A 22,602-nucleotide genomic window follows, 5' to 3' on the forward strand; every position below is an offset into this window, starting at 1 on the left:
TGGGGTGGGAGGCAGGGAGCCCTTGGAGAGAAAGCCCCCAGGTAAGACATCAAAGTGCTTTACAAACAAATCTGGGCCCTTCCATAGAACCTGCCCTAGGTCAGGGACCTCCTAGGGAGTGCGGCTACCAGAAACCTAGTGCTTCAGCCCATAAGGCTGAACAGGAGCCCCTAGACTGTGTATCTGTCCCCTTAAAGAGAACTGTGGCCCGGATGGTTCATGATGTTGCAACTGTTTGGGGAAGCATTTCACCTCCTCTTCAACTGCCAGGATACCCGGTAAGAGGACAAGCCCTCTCTCTCCATCTTCCAGACTCTGGTTTCAGAAGCGCCAGGGCTCCCGGGGTCTTCTCGCTCCGCACCCCCATCCAGCATCCAGTAGCCCGGCCTGCCCAAGCCGGCTGAGCCCCGGGAGGCAGCCCACGCCTGGCGGTCCAGAGCTGAGCTGTTGGCACCACTCTCAGGACTGCAGCTGGGCCTCCAGGGAGCCACTTGAGATGAGGACGTGCTTGTAAACTGTGAGACACTGCAGAGTGGCCGGATCCTCACGAAAGCCCAGGAGTTCTGCGGCAGACCCAGTGATGGAACCCTGATGGCAAGTCCCTGCGGCTTCTCCAGAAAGTTCAGGCGGCCCCGACACCAAAGCTGGAGGAGCTGGGACCTCAGACAATCTGACCTTTCCCACAGACAGCTCAGAGGGAGACTCAGGCGAAGCTCATTGCCACGAGACAAACTCTGGGCCTCCGGGGCAGGTAGTGCCATAGAGAGGGAATGGGGTTGTTGAGGGGTGCCTCAGGCATGCCCACGGGGGCAACCATCTTGGCACCCACTGCCCGACACCCTGAAGCCGTGTCCCTTGTCCAGCATGTCTCCTGAACAGCACAGAGGCAGAAACCTCTTGGAGAAAGCGGGGTCTCCAGGTATGCGCCTCCCCCAGGCCTGCGGCAGTAAACATGCCCACATACCACAGGTAAAATATATTATTGAGATATTATAAACACTATGTACATGATAGCCAGGCACACTTCCGGGGTTACTTACTAATTACACGGTGGCCGAATGTCTTCCTGTACACGGCCTGGTGGCCTGGTGGGAACCCCTGGGGGTGCCCGCCATTGACCTTCCTCAGAGCAGACTGAAGGCTTCTGACCAGGAAGGAGTGTCCACCTCTCCCCCGACCTCGGACAAAGGAAGCGGCTCGCTCTGTCCAGCCGCTCAGTAGACGTCGGGGGTGAGATGGCAGGAGGGAGCTCCCTCAGGCTCTTCAGGATCAACGGACTGAAAGGGAAAGCTCCGGCCCTTGTCAGCTGGAGCCAGCAGTGACCTGCAGAGTCCTGGCAGGTCCTGGGCCCCGGGCTCCGGAAAAATGGTGGACAATAAATAAGGATGTGACAGGCTCAAGGCCCCGTCCCGAGGGGCCTGGGCCGCGGCTCCAGGGCAGGAACCGGTGGGTGGCCCAAACGCAGGGATCCCAGCACGGGTCTTAGGGCCTCACCCCGCTCCCCAGGGCAGTCGTGTAACAGCAGTCGTCGGATGGGTGAGGTGGGTCTGCGGGTCCTGGGGGCCGGGGCCTCTGACTTCCCCGGGGGAGGAAGGCCCTGAGGGCTGCAGCCCAGAGTGGGGCTCAGATTTCCATGAGTGTGATCTTGAAGCCCTCCACCATGCTCTCCATGTTGAGGATGAAGGTGTCCTCATTCGAGTAGTGCTCAATGATGTTGTCGTCCATATTCACCAGGATGCTGCAGGGGTGAGTGCCGGGGTTGGGGGGAAACAAAGATGCCATGAACGAGGTGCTCAGTGAAGGGCAGGCTCCAGGATGGGGGTTCCCTCAGCCATTCTTTCACAAGGGAGGCCAGGGAGGTGGGTGGGGGTGTGGAAGGGAGAGGAGACAGGCAGGGAGAGAGGCCCTCACTGTATTTCTTTCCCCAGACATCAGTTAGAGGGAAGCAAAACCTTGATTTCTCAGAACTAACTTCTTATGAGCCAGGATGTCAGAGATCATTCAACCCAAACCTTTGGCTCTCTAGACTGGTAAACTGAAGCCCAGAAAAAGTTAACAGAGCCTGAAATCACAGAGCTAACTATTGACAGAGACTGGATCTAAAGAGTGAGGTTTCCTAACTCTTTTCATTAAACCATATTGCCTCTTGAAAACACCTTTTTAAAAAGTCCTCTGCACTTACAAGAGGAAAATAAACCAGAGCTGCGGCTACCCTTCCTCGAGCATGGAGTCTGTTCCGCAAACCTGTGTTCAGTCCTCAGGGCAACCTTGGAGGCAGGTGCGAGCACCACCATCTTGCTATTGAGTAGCCTGAATTCAGAGAGGTTAGATCGCGTCCCCAGGCTCACTCAGCCATTTCAAGGCTGAGCTCGATTTGGGTACTAGCTTTGCCTCACTCTAAGTTCGTACTCTATCACATGTAACCTAGTCCTTCGTTCACCATCTGAGTTGGGTTTTGTTTTAAGAAAACCAACAACTTCCAGGGCCTGTCCATGAGACAAGTCCTTGAGCCCATCCCCTTCTTTGAAGGCAGACAGATCTTCGTTTGAGAAGTGACTATCATTTTACAGCTATGTGTCATCAGGCAAGTTGTTTAGCCTTTCAGAGTCTCGGTTTATTCTTCCACAAAAATAAGAATAACAACCCTGCTTTAGAGGGTTGTGGTTAGGATTAAAGGATTTAGCCCAGGGCCTGACACCGGACCCCGTGGAAGTGAAATGCTACCATCGGCATGCACATCAGCACTCAGGGCTTCTGCTCAGCATGAGACCCTGAGACACCACTCAGATCTCACCATCAAAGGAATACACTCAGCCTCTTGTCCTGACTTTGGAAAGAACATGCATTTTAGTGAGCTTTTCAACCAGGGCTCAAATGGAAAGGGTTTCCCGCTTGACTCCAAATTAACTGAGAAACCCCATCACTTGGAAGTTCCCAATATCCCAGATCATCAATTTCTTCTATGAAAAAGGCTCAGAGAAGAGTTTAAAGATCAACTTTCTGCTTTTTGTAAGAAAATGGCTCCAGAAGCTGACTCAGTGGAGACCCTCTGCCAGCACTAAATTCTGTTCCGAGGACACTATGCTTACAGCTTCAGTCACAGGAGGCCCCGAGAGGGCTGGAGGCAGCAGACAGTAGAATGTGCAAGCTAAATACTTGGGCTTTGGGGCCATGGAAGTCTACTTGGGTTAAATCTGCATTTCACTTACTGAACACGAGACTTTGGGCAAAATATTTAGCCTCCATCTGGCTCAATTTCCTTGGTAGTAAATTAGGGATAAGAATCTACCTCACTGAGTGATGAGGAATAATAGAACAATGCTCATAACGCACTTAGCAGGGGACCCAGAACCTACTGAAGACCAGATAAATGAAAGCTATTGTTTTTAACACTGAGAACAAGCAGGTCCAGTAATCACTTCAATCATTCTGTTAATAATGACCCCAGAAGAATCCTTGATGTCCTAAATCCTTTGTATTCCTACTGTGCTGCCCCGAGACCAAGCCTAAGAGCAGCACTTGAGTCCCAACAAACTCGGCTCTCTGCCCAAGGGCGACGTTGCCACTCTCCCCACTTCCAGACCCCTCTATTCTACCCACTAATCCTGTCATGGAGGGGGATATCTCAGCTGATACCATGACAATGCACTCTCACCCCTTCTCTTTCTCTCATTAAAGATCTTCAAAATGCATGGCATGGGTAAGCTGCTCAGCACTCCTTCGGGAAGATGACACACAATTTTTATAAAAGGCGGACAACAGAACTAACAAGAGATGGGTGCCATATTGTTTTTATAAAGGCACTGTGTAGACATATCTGATTTGGAAGTCAAATGAAATTCGGTTTCCTTCTTACCCTTTTTTGCTTTTCTTGTAAAGCTTTGCTATCTTCTCCACGGGCAGCCCATATTTCTCAGAGATCTGCAACCAGTAACAAAAAGGCAGATGAGTGTGGAAGGGGAACCAAGCAGAGGCAAGAGAGAAAGTTCCAACGTCACTGTCCGGGAGATGTTTCTGGGTGCCAGTGGCCTTCACTCACGAGTTAAGCTTTCAGAAAGACTCATTTGCAAGGCTCTCCCTTTGGACACACCATAAATTAATCAGCAAAAGATTCAGTCACACGAGAATCTGATCTATGATAAAGGTGTCATTTCAGATCAGTCAGAAAAAGATGGACTGTAGTCATGATGTTGGATTAAATAGATAGAAAAAAATAGATAGAAAAAAAGTTACGCTGGATCCTTTCTCCACACTTTCCATCAGAATAAACATCATCAAAGATTTACATGTGAAAGATGAAACCATGCAAGAAGAAAGCATGAATCAATTCTTTATATGGATATTATAGATACAGATATTAATTATGGATATTAAAGATAAGGATGATCTTTCCAAGCAAGTATGAAACCTAAAGAAAAAAGGCCAAAATGTTGCTAAAATAGCATAAAATTTAAAATACCAGTATAGCAAAAACTACCATAAAAAGTTGAGGACAGACAATACACTGGGAAACACTTCTGTGGGCAACACAAATGACAGATATGGAACTAATTTCCTTAAGTTAGAAAGAACATCTGTGGGGGCTCGCCTGATGGTCCAGTGGCTAAGACTCCATATTCCCAATGCAGGGGGCCCAGGTTTGATCCCTGATTGGGGAACTAGATCCACATGCAGCAACTAAGACCTGGTGTAGTCAAATAAATAAATAAGAATATATATTATTAAAAAAAAAAAAGAAAGAACATCTATGAATACAAATAAAAGGCTAGGGCTTCCTTGGTGGCTCGTGGTGCGAAGTCTGCTTACCAATGCAGGAGACACAGGTTTCATCTCTGATCTGGGAAGATTCCATATGCCACAGAGCAACTAAGCCAGTGAACTACAACTACCGAGCCTGTGTTGTAGAGTCCAGGAACCACAAGTACTGAGCCCATGAGCCGCAACTACTGAAGCTTGAGCGCCCTACAGCCTGTGCCCCGAAACAAAGGAAGTCACTGCAATGAGAAGCCGGTGCACTACAAGAAGAGCAGGCTCCCCTGTCACCGCAACTGGAGAAAAGCCCGTGCAGCAATGAAGACCGAGCACAGCCAAACAATAAATAAATAAAAGACTAATGTGCTCACTTTAGGGCTTCCCAGGTGGCGCTAGTGGTAAAAAAAAAACAAACCCATCTGCCAATGCAGGAGACGCAAGAGACTCAGGTTCAATCCCTGGGTTGGGAAGATCCCCTACAGGAGAGCTTGGCAACCCACTCCAGTATTCTTGACTGGAGAATCCCCATGGGCAGAGGAGCCTGGCAGGCTACAGTCTGGGGTCTCAAGAGTCGGACACGACTTAGCAACTAAACCACCACCACACTAAAACTGATACAGAGAAGATGAACACGGCCCCTGCACAAGGATGATACGCAGCCTCCTGAGTCAGTCCATATTCTTTACTACAAATGAATTTATTTGCAAGACAGAAACAGGCTCTAAGACACAGAAAACAAACAGATGGTTACCAGAGGAAGGGGGGAGGGGAGAGGGAGGGATAAATTAGGAGTCTAGGATTAACAAATATATATAAAATAAACAATAGGACATACTGTATAGCACAGGAAACTATATTCAATACATCTTATAACAACTTATAGTGGAAAAGAATCTGAAAACATATATATCTGAACCACTTTACTGTACACCTAAAACAAACACAATATCGTAAATCAATCATACTTCAATTAAAAAAAAACAATTCAGTGAAAAAAGGAAGAAAACAACATAAAGAAGTAATTTCAGAAAAATGCAATAGGACAATACACAAATGAAAAAATGCACCACTGCACTAATAACTTAAAAATTCAAATTAAAGCAACCAGAGGATACTATCTTTAATTTATCAGAGCAACAAAAACTGAAAGCTTGATAATACAGTGACAGCCAGAGGATAAGAAACAGCAACTCTCCTAGTCCATAAACAGGAGAGCAGCAAGCTCGACCTTTCTGGAGGGAAGTTTGGCAGAAGGCATTGAAATTTAAAAGGCATATATCTCTTGACCCAGATAGTCCACATCTAGTAATCTGATCTACAGAAATACAGTCAGATGTATGTAAGTACGTACATCTTGAAAGTATCACTGTTCATAACACAGAAAACAACCATTAAGCACACTTTGATATTTGCTCAGTTAAAAACCATGAAGTCACATAATCATTCAAAGAAATGCACAATGCCTATATGAAAAAAAAATGTCCTTAACATATGAAGTTCAGTTCAGTCACTCAGTTGTGTCCGACTCTTTGTGACCCCATGAAAACATATTAAGTGAAAAAACACAAATAGAAAAACAGTGTATATTGTGTGATCCTGCTTGTATATTTTAAAAAATATGTAAGTAAGTAAATGGGCTTCCCAGGTGGCGCTAGTGGTAAAGAACCCACCTGCCAATGCAGGAAACATAAGAGACACGGGTTTGATCCCTGGGTCAGGAAGATCCCCTGGAGAAGGGCATGGCAATCCACTCCAGTATTCTTGCCTGGAGAATCCCATGTTCAGAGAAGTCTGGAGGGCTACAGTCCATAGGGCTGCAGAGTCGGACCCGACTAAAGTGACTTAGCACGCATGCATACATGTAAGTAAATAGAAAATATTTGAAAGGCCCATCAATCTATTAACAGTGGCTACCCTGGAAAAATGGACAAAAACAAGATTATTTTTCTTTTCACTTTGCATAATTCTGTACTGTTTACTTTTACAGTGACTTATTTTCATAAATGTAAAGCAATATAACAGTAGTTTGGAGATACATTCTGGAGAGACCTACTCGAAATACTTTCTTTCTCCCAAATCCAATCCACCCACCTCTTGTGAGTCCAGTGGCTGGCGCAATGCACAAACATCGGGGGCTGGTGAGGTTTGAGACTGACTACCAGTGGTCTAGCAGGGCCTGGGGAAAGAGCCCGAATAGCTCCAGGGCAAAGGTGGGATAGCTTCATCTCCTGGGAAGAGCTTATTCTCCAGAGAACCATAGATTCCCACCTGTCCATCCCTCAGACTACATAGGAAGACCTTCCCCACCTCTCCCCCAATCCCCAAAGGAGCAGAACAGCTGGGCCGAGGGCTGAGACAGCAAAGCGAGACTGGGAAACAAACAGCCTGCCTGCCACCCACCACCGCTCCGTCACTGATGGGACTGCCCCATGGCCGCCCTGGAGCCCAAACGAGCCCAGCACATAAAAGAACCTGGCCTGTGGGGTAGCAAAGAAAATGTACAGAACTCGTGTGGAAGGCATCCACGTGAACAGAAGATAAAAGAGCACCTAGGAAGATTGTTGTACAGTACACACATACGTGCAAAACCCTGATCTAAAAATACGACTGAACTAAAAGATCTGCAAGTTCAGTAAATGAGTTGAAGGCCAGGTGGTTGATCCAGCAAACCAATCGAGTTAGGAAAGTTCGATCAGGAGCACCATTTCAAGTGCAAAGCAAAGACATACAGCATAGACAGAAATCAGGGAGGGAATAAAAGGAGAGAGAGAGGGAGGGAGATTTGAAAAATAGAGGCAACCACACCAGATGTAAGGAAACTCCCTAGGGGCTCAGATGGTAAATAATCTGCCTGCAACACAGGAAACCCAGGCTCAGTCCCTGGGTCAAGAAGATCCCCTGGAGAGGGGAATAGCTACCCACTCCAGTATTCTTGCCTGGAGAATTCCATGAACAGAGGAGTGTGGTAGGCTACAGTCCATGGGATTGCAAAGAGTCAGACATGGCTGAAAAACTAACACTTTCAAACTTTCAAAGTCTCAGGCAGAGAAAAAGGAGCAAATGGAGAAGAGAAAACAATTAAATAATAGAAGACCACATTTTTAGACAGGAGAGGTATCCTGAATCCCAGAAGGGATCAGTGAGAAAATAGCCATGCATCTGGCCATTCTGAAAAGTGCCAGATCTCCAAAGGTAAGAATAAAAATAAAACATCCTGGAACCTCCCAGACAGAAAGTACAAGTTATTAACATTAATACTAATACTAAAAAAGAAAAGAAAAGGAATGAACCTGGCTTCAGTCTTATCTGCAAAACTGGAAACCAAAGTGGAACCACTACCGACTACTGAAAAAAGGGGTGTCAGCCCACGAATTCTGTACACTGACAAGCCCTCCCTCAATACTCAGGTTAAAGAATGGCATTTAACAAATGCATTTCATTCAAAAAATCCCATTTGAAGAAAATACTCATAAAAGATCTCTAGCTGAACAGAATATACAAAAGAACAAAGACTTCAGCGAAGCAAAGGGGGAAGAAACAAGTAACCAGTGTTATACCATTAAAAAAAAAATATATATATATATACATATTCACATGGGGAGAGACATATATACTCTATATATCTATATACATTATATATGGCTGTATAACTATAGTTCTCCATACATAACTCTTTATATACATATACATACAGTTCATATATAGATATAGAATTATATATATGTATATAATATATTCTGGAGAAGGAAATGGCAACCCACCCCAGTATTCTTGCCTGGAGAATTCTATGGACGGAGGAGCCTGGTGGGCTGTGGTCCATGGGGTCGCAAAGAGTCGGACACGACTGAGTGACTAACACACACATAAAATATATATCTATTTATATCTGTATATAGATAAATAGACTGGGGAAGTGAAATAAGTGTTAAATAAGGGTTCTTTAAGTGAAAAGAACACAATAGAAGGAAAAATCTAATCGTGTCCTAGAGAGAAAGTAACAAACTACTTTAGGAACATCCAGAAACCTGGAGCGTGGAGGGGCAGTGTGGGGTAAACATTTCAGCAGACTCCTCCCTGTGAGTGGAGGAGGGAAGGAGGGGGAGAGACAAAGGCTCCAGAAGACTCCTCTCACCCCGTGGGTAGGGGGGCTAGAGAGCAGGGGTGCAGAAGACAGTTGAAAATTTATTTTCAAATCACAGCACAACAAGAAGAGACTGAAACAATTTAGAAAAAGTAAAGAATAACTTCCAAGAAAAGGTGAAAAACATTGACTTAATCCAGCTGCAAAACTAAATGGAAAGAGAAAGCCACAAAGTGAAATAAATAAAAAAAAACTTTTCGTTGTGAGTTGCTCGACCTGCCAGCATTGGGTTTTGACCTTTGGGTGGTGTCATTCGGAACTTCTTTTTAAAATGAAATGGATAAATAAAGGAAAAGGTGTTCTATTTTCTCCTCAACATCAGCAAGCTCACATCTTTTCTGAAAGAGAAGTGAATCTGATTATTGGATCTTCCCTTTTCAAGGGTCTGACTCCCAGTTTCCAAAGCATGAATGCATATACTCAGCTCACAAATCAGTGGATAACAGTCAGGAAATCTGCATAAGTCTGCATTACTCCAGTTTCGATTTGGGTCTGCCTGGAAGAGCAGCAGCAGCCTAAGTGCTTAGCATATGGGCATGGGGAGCTCTGCATCCATTAACTCGCTCAGTCCTTGAGTCACTGCAACAGAACAGGTGCTTTTATGAGACCTGTTTCTCAGGCGAGGAAACTCAAGCTTACAGTCATTAAGTAACTTGCCCAGGGTGCCTCAGCTAAGAAGTGACAGAGACAAGATTTAAAAGGTTAACAGTCTGGCAGTCTTGTTTTGGATTCCACACTTACAGAGAAAAGGGGCATATGTTGGGACTGTTTGGAGCAGGGCTCCAAGAAGAGACTGCCAAAGTGGGCTCGGGCATCAGGCTGCCAAGGGCAACAGTCTCCAGGAGGGCAAAGCCCTGGCCTCCATGCAATCATCAAAGGCAAAGGCAACTGGATAAAATGCCACCTTCACACCACATCCTCTGCCTCCACGCCAGGCAAGGAAGTGTGCTTTGCCAAACCCAGAAGCCTGGAAAGAAGTGAGACCATGCCGGATAGCATGTGGAGGAAGCTGGCCATCTGTCGGGAGGTTACGGAAAGGAATCATTCTGCCCAGGAGCTGGGTGATCTCACCGCAGCCTCCCCCCTTCCGTGCGCGTGGAAAGCACGTGCTTTGTGGCAGTTCTCAGAGCGAGGCATTAGGAGTGCTTACTTTTTTCTCTGTGTTTTTCAAGTCGTCTGAACTGTCCAAACACGTCCATCCTTTTTAAAAACCCATGATGAATATTTTTAAGGACCCCTAACACTTCCTTGGCAGGCTTCCCAGGTGGCGCTAGAGGTAAAGAAACCTCCTGCCAATGCAGGAGATGCAGGAGATGCAGATTCCGAGATGCAGATTCCTGACAGATGCAGGAGACTCAATCCCTGGGTTGGGAAGATCCCCCGGGGAGGGCATGGCAACCCACTCCAGTATTCTTGCCTAGAGAATTCCATGGACAGAGGAACCTGGCGGGCTACAGTCCATGGGGTCGCAAGGAGTCAGACACGACTGAGCACACATGCACACACACAATAGATTTCTTGAGCACCCAGGAGGATCCTAGGTCTTGGACATATCCCATCAGTGTGTACTGGCTATCTGATGATCTGGAATATTTAGACTTTTACTCCGTGGAGCGTTCTGTTTTCCCAGAAACCTCTGGTCTGTGACAGGCAGAACAAATTCCCATTGGTTTTCACCAATGCAGGACTCTGTCTGCCTGGTCTAGAGGCATCTAACACAACTGTCAGTTCTGGAAGCCGATGACTTTTCTGTGGAGTTATAAAGTTATAAAGTGTTCGGTGTGGGCTCTAAGGCGGCACTTTTTAAAAAATGGTGACTCTTGCTTGCAAATACTTCGTGGGTGACTGCATTTGATCTGTCAATAAAATCAGGGGGGACAGTCTTGTATCTCCATGCAGGAATGAGTCAGCTGCATAGAAGTGGGTGCTCCCAGGTTCATGAACCCTCCTTTCCTCATGCACCCTAGCCAGCTTCACCATGAAAGAACACCCTTATTTTTAGCCCCTATGGTTAGAAGGACTCTGCCTCTCCACCCCATAGCACATACAGTCATCTACTATATATACATACTCACCTATATTCTATGTGCTGCTTTAAACATCTTGTCTATAAACTCACTTAATCCTCGCAACAACTCTACATCTCATTTTATCATTATCTTCATAATAATAGGCCATATTATCATTACTCTCATTTCAGAAATGATAAATCTGGGGTGTAGAGAGAGGCTGAGAAATTTGCCCACTACCCTGAAGTGTAGGAGCCAGGACTTGAACCCTGACTGTGCAGTTCAAAGCATTACACACACACTTCTTGCCGGATGGCTCACTACTGCCCAAACTTCTTTCCTTTAGTTGTTGTGAACTGTGGCTTGGAATGTTTGTTCTTCTTGTAATAACTTTTCATGTGTGGACGTCTCCCTAAGTGGACTTAAGTCGCTCAAGGGCTTAAGTTGGCTCTGCCACTCTGGAGCTATCAGAGCTCTCAGGGCACCCACATCTGTAAAGGATGGTGATGACATCTGACCTCCCAAGTTTACAGGGATATTGTGAGGGTCAAATGAAACAATGCACGTGGAATACGCGCCACCCACAGCACTCGGCATGGTGGTACATACACAGTAGATACTCGATTCAGGCAATCGAGTACAATACTCATGCTTAAAGACCTGGGGATACACAGAAGACAGCCAGAGACAAAGTCCCTGTTCTCAAGAAGTTCACATTCCACTGGGGAAGAGAGGAACAAATAAACAGAGTTAGTCATAGTGCGGGTGGAAGTGAAGGTGATATCGAACCCCACTGTGATCCAGCGAGACCACAGCTACCAAACACTTGTAGAACTGAACAGATGTCACAGACAGGAAAGGAAGACACCTAGCAAAGAGGTGTGATGAATCGTTTAGAATTGGTCTAGATCAGTGGTTCTCACAACTGGTTGATCTAAGAATTCCCTGAAGAACTGTTAAAAATATAGTTTCCTGCAGCTCCATCCCCACCCCACCTCCAATTAAGCAGAACTGGAATCTGGGCTGAGGTCTAGGTTTGTGCACTTGAAACAGCTAAGTCAGTTTCAGTAATATGATCTTAAAGGCCAGATTAAGGGTATGAAGGGCTTCCCAGGTGGCACTAGTGGTAAAGAATCCTCCTGCCAATGCAGGAGACACAAGAGACTCAGGTTTGATCCCAGGGTCGGGAAGATCCCCTGGAGGAGGACCTGGCAACCCACTATTCTTGCCTGAAGGATCCCACGGACTGAGGAGCCTGACGGGCTACAGTCCATGGGTCGCAGGGAGTTGGACATGACTGAAGCAACTTAGCACGCAGGGCATGAAGGGTCTGAACTCTACCCAAGGGCTCCTTAGCTCATGAATCAATCTTCCAGTGATTTTAGGGTCATTTAAAAAACCTTGGTTCTTTTGAAGAGGTAGAGCTCCCGCTTTTTGTTGTGTTCATTTCTGATTGTGTTTTCCCTTACAGAGGCAGATTCAGTAACGACAAACTCCACTCCACTGGCAAATCCTGAGAACAGAAGAGATTACCAAGCTGGGCATTCACGTGTTTTCTGAGAGGGTGGTCCTCCATGCCCTGTCCTGTATTGCCTAACAATGCCGACCACAGGGGGTGCAGTGTGCATTGGTAACATTCTTATGCTTTTTAAAAAAAATTTCAGGTGAACAAATAATTTTTTTTACATGTCATACAATTCCCCACTTAAATCATTTAAAGTGTGCAATTCAGTAGTATTTAGCGCATTCACAATGTTCTGTAAACATCAGGACTATGTAGTTTCAGAACAATTCATCAGCCCAGAAGGAAACTCACAAAATAGCCTTTCCTCATTCACCTTTCATTGAACTCCTGGCAACAACGAATCTGCTTTCTGTCTCTATGGATTTGTTTATTCTTGATATTTCCTAAAAATTGAATCGTACAATGTGATCTTTTATGTCTGGCTAGCAATTCCACTCCTCATATACATCCAAAAATATTGAAAAAACAAGTATTCAAAAAAAAACTTGTACCCAGATGCTTATGGTAGCACTATTCACAATAGCTAAAAGGTGAAGGTGAAAATCCAACTGTCCATCAACTGGTGAATGGGAAAATGAAATGTGGTATATTCATACAATGGACTATTACTCAGCCATTAAAAAGAATGAAGTACTGGTTTATAGTACAACATAGATGAACCTCAAAAACATTATGCTAAGTGAAATAAGCCATTCACAAAAGACAACACAGTGCATGATTCCACTTATAGGCACTGTCTTATAATTTTGACATATTACTCCATAGCCCAAAATGCTGTTTCAATGTAGCAGTTTTCCAGACTAACAAAAGTTCTGGACTGGCCTTTGGCAATCCTATTGTCCCATCACTATGTGCTCTGCTTAGTCGCTCGGTTGTGTCCGACTCTTGTGACCCCATAGACTGTAGCCCGCCAGGCTCCTCTGTCCATGGGCTTCTCCAGGCAAGAATACTGGAGTGGGTTGCCATGTCCTTCTCCAGGGGATCTTCCCAATCCCAGGATTGAACCCTCATCTTTTATGTCTCCTGCATCGGCAGGTAGGTTCTTTATCATAGTGACACCTGGGAAGCCCGTATTTGGAAATTAAACACATCTAATTTGGTTTCTTGCAAAGAGAGTGATAGAAACCCATAATTTAACCTTCCATCTTTACTCTGATTAGCCTTAAACTGACAGGGAATTGGTAGTTTTTCAATTTCCTTCTCCTTAAGAGAATAAGCCATGACAGGATAGAAATCAGTGTCTCCATAAATCTCCACTTCTCCTTTTTCTTTTATAAAGCTCATTCCAGAGCCAACCTTGAAGGCTGCCTTTTAATAAATGGATTCCAGCCCGGGAGACTACATGCTGGTTTCTGGGAGGCTGAAGCGGGCTCATGCTTACCGCTTCCATCAGGCCCTTCACGGTGGGGGATTTCAACATCAAGGCATCAAACACGTCGTCCGTCTCCTTCCTCACGTACAGCAGCACTAGAAGAGAAGGGCGGGAAGCCGTGACCTCGGAGCCCACGCAGCTACCCTCACACAGGGGTCAGAGGCTGCCATTATCCGACCCCTGACCCGACGACATCCCACCCGGGTGACGAGGCACCCGCAGCTAGGGACTGTTACCCAGGATTCGATGAAAGAAACCGACAGTAGGGTGTAAGACGTTGTCAACATCCATCACATTTGAGTTCCTTAAGGTGGGCACATGATCTCTTTATGACCCATCTTTCTCTGACCTCCATCTTCTATTTATTTATTTGATTATTCAACAAATATTACTGGATATCTATGTGGGCCCAAGGCCCCAGGCCGTGTGATGGGAGCTGGGGTTGCAGCAATGAGTTAAGACACAGCCTGCCCTTCAGAAGTCCGTAGTCCACTTAGAGAGGTGGGCATTCCTCAAAGGAGCAGACAGGGCGTCAGAGTTATGAAGGAAAAAAACCACAAGTGGGGGCTTATAGGGGCCTGAGCTTTTCGAGGGGGTGGGGAGGGAGGGCTCCCAGAAGGCTACCCTGAAGGAGAGATCTGAGTTATGGAGGGTGTAGAGGTATCAGTGCAGGCAATGGGGGTGAGGAGGGTGGGAGAGAGAGGACAGGGAGACAGACCAACAGGCCCGCAGGGAGACAGAGCAAGTCAGAGGCAAGCTGAGGGAGGAGCTGAGAACCTGATCTGGCTTTGAGCCCGGTTCAGCCTGCTGGGGGGCCCTGGTCGTTCAACCACTCCAAGCTGAGGGCGATACCTCCCTCGTGGGGCTGCTGAGAGGGTTAAATGAAACAGCAGCCGTGGGCACCAGGCATGCAGGCGGCACCCCCAATTCCTCCATCCTTGGGGTCATCATGAAGCAACTGTAGTGACGGTGCTGGTTCCCTGGGCCAAGGCACATGCAGGTTTCTGCTCATTTCTCTATAACCTAACATACTGGATCCGGCAATGCACAGCCAGGCAGGGACCCCAGGGGTCCTCAGGGAGGCAAAGACACACAGTTCCTGCAGACCCACCCTTACAGCAACTGCGCCAGGCTTAGCTCCCAGGAAGAACTAGGAAGTGCTATTCAGATGCGATTCTCCAAGCCCAGTGAACTGCCTGCCCTTTCTCTCCCTCCTCCTGGTGATGACATGGCCTCTGGTTCTGCCTTCAGAGGGAAGGAAGCGGGCAGAGGCTGAAGCCCCATGCACCTGGCCGCGATAGGAAGAATGCACAGGTCAGAAGCCCTGCTGAGCCTGGACCCTGACCGCCCTCAGATACCCACTGAGCCGAGGTCACCACCAGCCTGAAACAATGAAGCTGGAGCCAGGCAATGATATCGGCTCTCACCCAAACTCCCACCCCTACTTCCCCTCCTGCCCAGTCCCCAGGGACATCATTAAAGTTGCTGCTTTGCAGCGGCGGTGTCTGTGGGTGCACACGGGCTCTGCCCACATTCTCCTTCTGCAGCCAGAGGTTCAGTTTCTGTGTGACGCCCCAGAAGGAAAAAAATAAAACCTTAAGCATTGCAGTTTCTTCTCTTCATCAAGTATAAAAATAAAATACGAAAGAAATAGATGGGAGAATAGTATCTCCAATATTGGATAGCCCCCATTTCAGCTACAATGATCTAGTGACCTAATGGCACTGTATGAGGAGTCAATGTTAGCAGCACAGCGAGAAATAATTAGACCACAGGGCCTCAATTACTACTAGATGGGGGAAATTAAAATAAAAAACAACAAAACAGAACAATACAAAAACCCCCACCGGTCCCTCTTACAGATGAACGTTCTGTAACTTCTTCCCATGGACCCCCAACAGAAAAATGTAATCTCCAGTACCCTAAGGAAACCCCAAACCATGTTCTATTAAAGTGAGTACCATTTCCACTGGATCTGAGATAATGCAGCTGCCACCCCTGCCGCAGGAGTCCCCGGAAAGGGTTAAAGGGGGCGTGGCGGCAGGTTGATGGGCTGCAAACTGTGTCACCGTCTCCTGCTGGGCTTGTTGACAGCCACACTGGCAGTGCTGGGCTCCCAGCTCACCCCCATGGCTTGCCCAGAGAGACAGCTCTCATTAACCGTGCGTCTGTGGATAATAATCACTCCACTAATGACAGCAATAACCATTATCACACGTCCAAGACCTCCTACAGATAAAGGCAGCCAACCACGGCGGGGGGTGGGGGGGCAGCCCCCGTGACTCCAAGGGAGCCACCCTGAGAAGTGGCTACAAAGACAAAGCAGCAAACAGTGACATTGGTGATAGTTACGGTCACTCCCTCTCCTGGAGAACTTCTACCAGACAAACAGTGGGCACCATCGCTGATCCCGGCTCCTGTGCTCATCACAGCCCAGCTCAGAGGAGGCGCTCCTGGCGGAGGGGCTCAGGAACTCCACAGTCCTTCTCCAAAGAAAAGCCTCTCCTGGGAGTTCTCTATTGCTAGAAGGTTGCAGCGCCCTCGTGTGTCCCTATGATTGAGATGTTTCAAAGGCCATAACCGTGTCTCGTCACAGCCCAATACAAATTCTGGTGGCAATTTTTGTGCTAACTTCACCACCTCAAAATAATCTGAAAAACACAAACTTTAGACCAGCCACACTCACTAACTATGGATCTAAGCTGCAATTACTTTGGCCTGTGTGATTCTTCATTTCCATACAACACTGCCCTCCTTCCAAAGGATAAGACAGAAAAGGCATGCAGGAACAGTGCTCAAAATGGACTCAAATATTTGATGGTGAGCCTGGGAAATCTGAAAAGCCTTTAAAGGTTTAAATATTATTACTGCAATCAACACTACTCAGGTATTTATGCTCTTTGAATTCTGAAATGCTCATTACTCAATCATAATTATGATAATTATGCCTTAACTATGATCCAGGCCTAAAAATAAAACAAATAATTATAATAGTGAAGATGGAGTGCTTACTATGCGTTGGGCACTTGAGTTTGGTGCTTTACATACCTTAACTCATCAATCCTTACTCTGTGATGTGGGTATTCTTGTGGTCCCCATTTTACAAGTGAGGACTCCAACTCGCAGAGGACCTTCCCGAGGTCAAACAATGTGACGAGGCTGAGGGACGCTGCAGAAGGGATATTCTTACCACTATGCAAACCCATTTCAACAAATAGGGGAAACAATTCTCAGTAACAAAAACCTCCAGCCTGTGTTAATGTGCAACCTGCCTCATTAACAGTCCAGTGCTGCATAGGCCGAAAGTCCTGGAAGCTCTTGGTGTTGGCTACAGGAGAGTGTGTGGGGTACGCCCCCCTCTTCACCCCTTCCTCTTACTCCCAGGAAGGACTGTGGATCAGCAAAGCACTGAGATGCTGAACAAGACACGAACATGCCCATGCTTCCTTTCTTAACCTCTTGGGGAAGTGGAATAATATCCTTGACCGAGAGAAAATGAGTTAGGTTCATTTTCTTGTACCATGATCAGTCGCTGGCGTCTATTGAACAAGTCTCAGCTCTTAGTGCTTATGAGAGGCTATTGTCAAACACAGCGCGGGTTTCTTTTTAATGTTCTAAATCACTGCTGGATGAGTCAATATATTCATTACATTTCCCTCAAGGTAAAGGAAAGAACCAGCGCCCAGAAAGAATAAATGTTTGCTTAGGTTGTTTAAAGAGACAAGGTTGAAAGGCAAAGGAGGACACTGTGGACTTCTGTGTCAATAAGAGCACCTCCAGGCCAGCACGGAACTGCAGGGCCCGGACGGGATGTGAGCTCTTCAGGGTGAACCGTCCCCCACTCTTCCTCATGAGAGCAAGGCCAAGAAGGGCAGGGCCCCAGGGGCAGCGGTACCTCGCTTCATCCCTTCTTCTTTCATCTGCTTAGAGGGTGCTGGACCAAACTCCTCTTCCATGGGCCTGAACATCCGTTTCACAAGGACACTGCTGCTAGAAAAGATGAGAAAGTGTTCATTCATTCAAGTATGTGGGGTGCCAACAAAAATCTTTTCCCATTGTTTATACCATCCCTCGTCACAACTGGATCCGTGCACCAACCTCCTGCCTTCCGGGTTGCAGGTCCCGAGTGGGCGTGTGGGGCAGAACACACACACCAATATCTTTACCACGTGGCCCCGAGACATCCTCTTTGTCCTGAATACGGATCTGCCAGGGGAGACCCCTGGGTTTCACCCATTCTGTCCTGCACCTCACCCCCTTCCTGCTCAAGTGTCTAGGGCTAGGGAGGTGATGTGAGCCCTGTGTCTGTGTGGTCTCCAAGTTACCCAGCCCCTCCCATCTAGCTAGCGTCTGGGTGTCCTGCACCCTCTCGCCAGTCCTGAGGGCACAGCATGACCTCTGTCTGGAAAGGGCACAGGCCTGCCTTGTGTGTACGTGCTAAGTCGCTTTAGTCGTGTCCGACTCTTTGCAACCCCGCCAGGCTCCCGGGTCCGTGGGATTCTCCAGGCAAGAATACTGGAGTGCATTGCCATGTCCTACTCCAGGGGATCTTCCCGACCCAGGGATCGAACCCACATTTCTTATGTCTCCTGCCTTGGCAGGCGGGCTCTTTACCTCTGGCGCCACCTGGGAAACCCCCAGGCCTGTCTCACTGGGTCTCAATCATGAGGTTGCCTTCAGATCCTGATGTTCCATGGCTCTGTCAGTTTGCGACAGAGGAGACTGCAGTGGTGGAGGGTCCTTAGACCCAGCCCTTCCTTCCTCCAGGAGGGGGTTTCAGTCCCCCTTCCTGAGGGCCCACACGTCCCCAACCAGCCAGCCCTGGTAGCTCTGCATTTCCTCCCAAAGTCCCTGTCCATAGGGGGCACTCTAAGGAAGGGAGTTGTTCAGGAGAAAGAACCCAGAAGAACAGTAGTCATTGTTGCTGAGAGTCGCAGCTGTGTGTCCCCTCAGACTCAGAGGCTGAAACCCGAGCCTCCAGGAGGAGAAGGGTATTCAGAGGTGGGGGCATTGAGAGATAATTAAACCCTCTGGGTGGAGCTCCCCATGATGAGAGTGTCTTTTAAGGAGCGGACGCTCTCTCTCTGCCATGTGGGGACACAGTGAGAGGGTGGTGGTCTGCAGGCCGGGAGAGGGTCCTCATCAGACGGCAGCCACCCTGGCACTCTGATCTCTTCCAGTCTATCCTTTTAGAGACTTCCAGCCTCTCAAACTGTGAGACATATGCTCTGCTATCTGAGCCACCTAGCTTATGGTATCTTGTTATAACAACCCAAACTGACCAAAACACCGAGCAAATAGTCCTGCATGGAGTTTTACTGTCCTTTAAGTCCTCAAGAGAGCAGGTGTAGGTTTTCAGAAAACTTTAATCTCTCTGGGGATTCCTGGACCCAGGCACATGAAGCAATGATAGATAGGCAGCTCAGCAGTATTGTTAAGACATGAACTCTGGGTACAGACCACCGTGGTTTAAACCTCCGCTTTGCAGACTCACAGACATAGAAAACAAGCTTATGGCCACCAAAGGGGAAAGGGGGGAGCAATAAATTAGGAGTTTGGGATTAAAATCTAAAATAGTTAACCAACAAGGACCTACTGTATAGCACAGGGAACTCTACTCAATATCTTGTAATAACCTATATGGAAAAGATTCTAAAAAATTATATATATAACTAAATCACTTTGCTGGACACTTGAAACTAACACAACAGAATAAATCAACCATATTGCAATAAAAATTAAAAAAATAATAACCCCATGCTTTGCAATCTACGAGCTATGAAAACAGGGACAAGTCCTTCACCTGCCCTGAGACTCAGCCTGCTTGCCTTTAAAAGGAGGTTGTTGAGAGAAGTAAGTGAATTCAACATATGTGAAGCACTCACAGAGTTGCCTGATACACTGTAAGAACAACTGAAGTGTTATTAGAGATGTGTCATGATGATCATGAAAATGAACGAGGGAGAGATCTGAGGGAGAGAGATGGGGAAAGAGTACAGAGGTAGACAATTTGAAAGAGCTCAGAGTTCCCATTTACCATCATATAGCAAATAGTCCAAACTACCTCTCTGGTCCAAATTAAGGGCTAAAGTTGGAAAAACTTCCTGCATTGGCAACTAACATTATATCAATCCCAAGCTTCCAAGATATTAATAATATAAAACTCTGTTCCAAAGCCAGACCTCTACTGGCATCACTGTCATTAGGAAGTTTTTATTTCATCAATTCTCAAGTTGAGCTAATGGTGGGATCCAGTAGTAGAAAGAGCACATGGGATAAAACTGTCCAAACAGCATTTCTATTAATTCTAATGATTTAAACTATTAAACCAACAAGGCTTTAATTTACCATCTCACACTCTAGATCTGTGACTGTGAAAGTCGTTCAGTCATGTCTGACTCTTTGCAATCCCATGTAGCCCGCCAGCCTCCTCTATCCATGGAATTCTCCAGGGAAGAATACTGGAGTGGGTAGCCTATACCTTCTGCAGGGGATCTTCCCAATCCAGGGATCAAACTGGGGTCTCCTGCATTTCAGGCAGATTCTTTACCAACTGAGCTACCAGGGAAGCCAACTAGATCACACTCTAGATCAGGGGTCCCCAAACTCCTGAATCTAATGGCTGATGATCTGATGTGGAGCCAATGTAATAATAACAGAAACAAAGTGCACAATAGGTATAATGCGCTTGAGCCATCCTGAAACCATTCCCCCCTCCTCCAAGGTGCATAGAAAATTGTCTTCCATAAAACCAGTCCCTGGGGCCCAAAAGGTTGGGGATTGCTGCTCTAGATGGTCTAAAATTATGTTTACCAGCCCTTAAGAAGACCACGTTTTATAAAGCACTTTTCATCTCCTTGGTAAATTAAGTCTCTTGAACACTCTGAGCCAGCAAGGTGAGAACTAATCTTATCCCTATTCAGTGATGACCAAACTAAGGCACAGCTGTTGTGTCTTATGCCGGGCAATGCAGCTAAACAGTGAATCAGGCTGTTAAGAGAACCCAGGTCTGAAGGAAAACCTCATGATAAACTGAGATGAAGATGAGTGAGAGTATGAGAAATGATATTAAGAGTCAGCATTCTGTTTTATCCTATGGTAATCAAACTATGGAAACAGCCAGAGGAAAAACTCAAGCTCAAGTCCCAGTTGAAGGTGGTAGTAAGTTTTTAGAGCACTGTTCCCTCTATCTTCCCCTCACTTTTCTTTAAAATCATAAAAGTGGGTCATATTATTCTGTCATGTCTTGAATCTGGACTGACCATGACCTTGGGAGCAGAAGATTAAAAATTCATTGACTTGGCAGTCAGTGACCAGGAGGTTAATAATGGGTAAACAGCCTGAAATATCACCAGACACTCATGCTGTGTCAGGGTTCCTTAACTACTGATTTCCTTTTTCTCGCCAAGGAAGATTTATTTATATTTTTCCAGTTCTGTTGACTTTTGACACCACCCCACTCTGAGCCATGATGAACTTTGTCATTAAAATAACATCTTGGATAAACCACATTTCTCTTAGGAATTCAGAAATGCTTTTTCACACTTCCAAATCTATAAACCCAGTGGGAGTCAATAGCTTGTGCGGTCTGAATTCAATGGTGTCATTTCTTTTCAAGGCAAGGTGAGAAAAGAAGGGCAGAAATGACTGCCCAGTTGATAGATGGAAAAAGCACAGATTTCAGGTCTCCTGGTGTCCTGTTCAATTACAGCAGATTGCACCACAAAAGGATGAGGACAAGGAGAAGGTACTTTCTCTGACACCAATCTTCACCCTCCAACCTACACCTTTTGGGCACAGTGTATTAGGTTAACGTGTGGAGGGACTCCAGACCCAGCAACATATGAAGCCATTGTTTGATGGGGTCAAATTCAGGGAGAGCAAGTCCCTGGGGTATAAACAAAGGCTAGCTGTTTCATCAGAAAAAAACTGAGAAAGTGCCTGGGTCTGAAGTCTGCATCTCTGGACACACTTGGCCATGTTGAGCCCTACCTGTCAGGCTGAGTCACACTAGACATCAGTATCTAGTGAGGGGTGTCAGAATAAAGCGCAGGAAGGAGCTGCCAGCACCATGGAGACATAGTTTGTCTAGTTCACAACTCTGCTTATGGCCTGGGTAGGCTGACGACCACATCCACCCTAAATAAATGAATGTCCCTACCCTTTGTTGGTTTCCCGGTGGCTCAGACGGTAAAGAACCTGCCTGCAATGTGGGAGACCCAGGTTCAATCCCTGGGTTGGGAAGATCCCCAGGAGAAGGGAATGGCAACCCACCGCAGAATTCTTGCCTGGAGAATCCCATGGACAGAGGAGCCTGGTGGGTTACAGTCCATGGAGTCACAAAGAGTCGGACACGACTGAGCAACTAACACCATGGCAACCCTCTATTAGCCTCAGAAAAGTAGAGGTCCTCTTATGTTCAAGTCCTCACAAAGGCTCTCACATAATGGAGTAGAATCTCAGTTTATTTGCAACAATAAATCACTCTTTGGGGAAGAATCTATCAGCTCCAAATGACTTTAATCAATGCTAGTTCAGGGTCTTGGCAGAATTCATCTGACACAGTCAGTAAAAACAAACCGAAGTCAAAAAGCAAACAAACCCCACATATATTTAGTAACAATTACGGTAGTTAAGAGCTTACAATTGAAACCAGTAAATAATTAGGTCAGTAGGCCCTAGAAGGATCATTTTCAGAGAAAATAGAGATATTTCTGTTTGTGGCTAATATGTTGCAGCTTGTGGCAAACCGAGCAATGTTCCAGCCAAGAACAATGTAAGTAACTCTGTGTGTGTGTGTGTG

The 22,602-nt window shown here is 46.5% G+C and overlaps 1 protein-coding gene and 1 non-coding gene across 5 annotated transcripts in view; one reads left to right on the forward strand and one right to left on the reverse strand.

Annotated features, from left to right (window-relative positions):
- Positions 1-1,600: 1,600 nt before the first annotated feature.
- GRHL2 (grainyhead like transcription factor 2) overlaps positions 1,601-22,602 on the reverse strand; it is a 165,881-nt gene continuing 144,879 nt past the window's right edge. For 3 of the 4 annotated variants that reach the window (XM_061123656.1, XM_061123655.1, XM_061123653.1), the window contains exons 13-16: positions 17,695-17,789; positions 13,809-13,894; positions 3,857-3,921; positions 1,601-1,738 (exon numbers count right to left, since the gene is read on the reverse strand). In XM_061123656.1, coding sequence (XP_060979639.1) covers positions 1,624-1,738; positions 3,857-3,921; positions 13,809-13,894; positions 17,695-17,789 — 361 coding nt within the window. In that variant the 3' untranslated portion in view covers positions 1,601-1,623. The remainder of the gene's footprint in view (positions 1,739-3,856; positions 3,922-13,808; positions 13,895-17,694; positions 17,790-22,602) is intronic. The other variant, XM_061123654.1, reaches the window with a different exon arrangement.
- LOC133042899 (U6 spliceosomal RNA) lies at positions 5,334-5,435 on the forward strand. Its single transcript, XR_009689606.1, has one exon. It is a non-coding gene; the product is annotated as a U6 spliceosomal RNA (small nuclear RNA).

This window comes from Dama dama, chromosome 21 (assembly GCF_033118175.1).
Source record: "Dama dama isolate Ldn47 chromosome 21, ASM3311817v1, whole genome shotgun sequence".
Classification (NCBI taxonomy): Eukaryota; Metazoa; Chordata; class Mammalia; order Artiodactyla; family Cervidae; genus Dama; species Dama dama.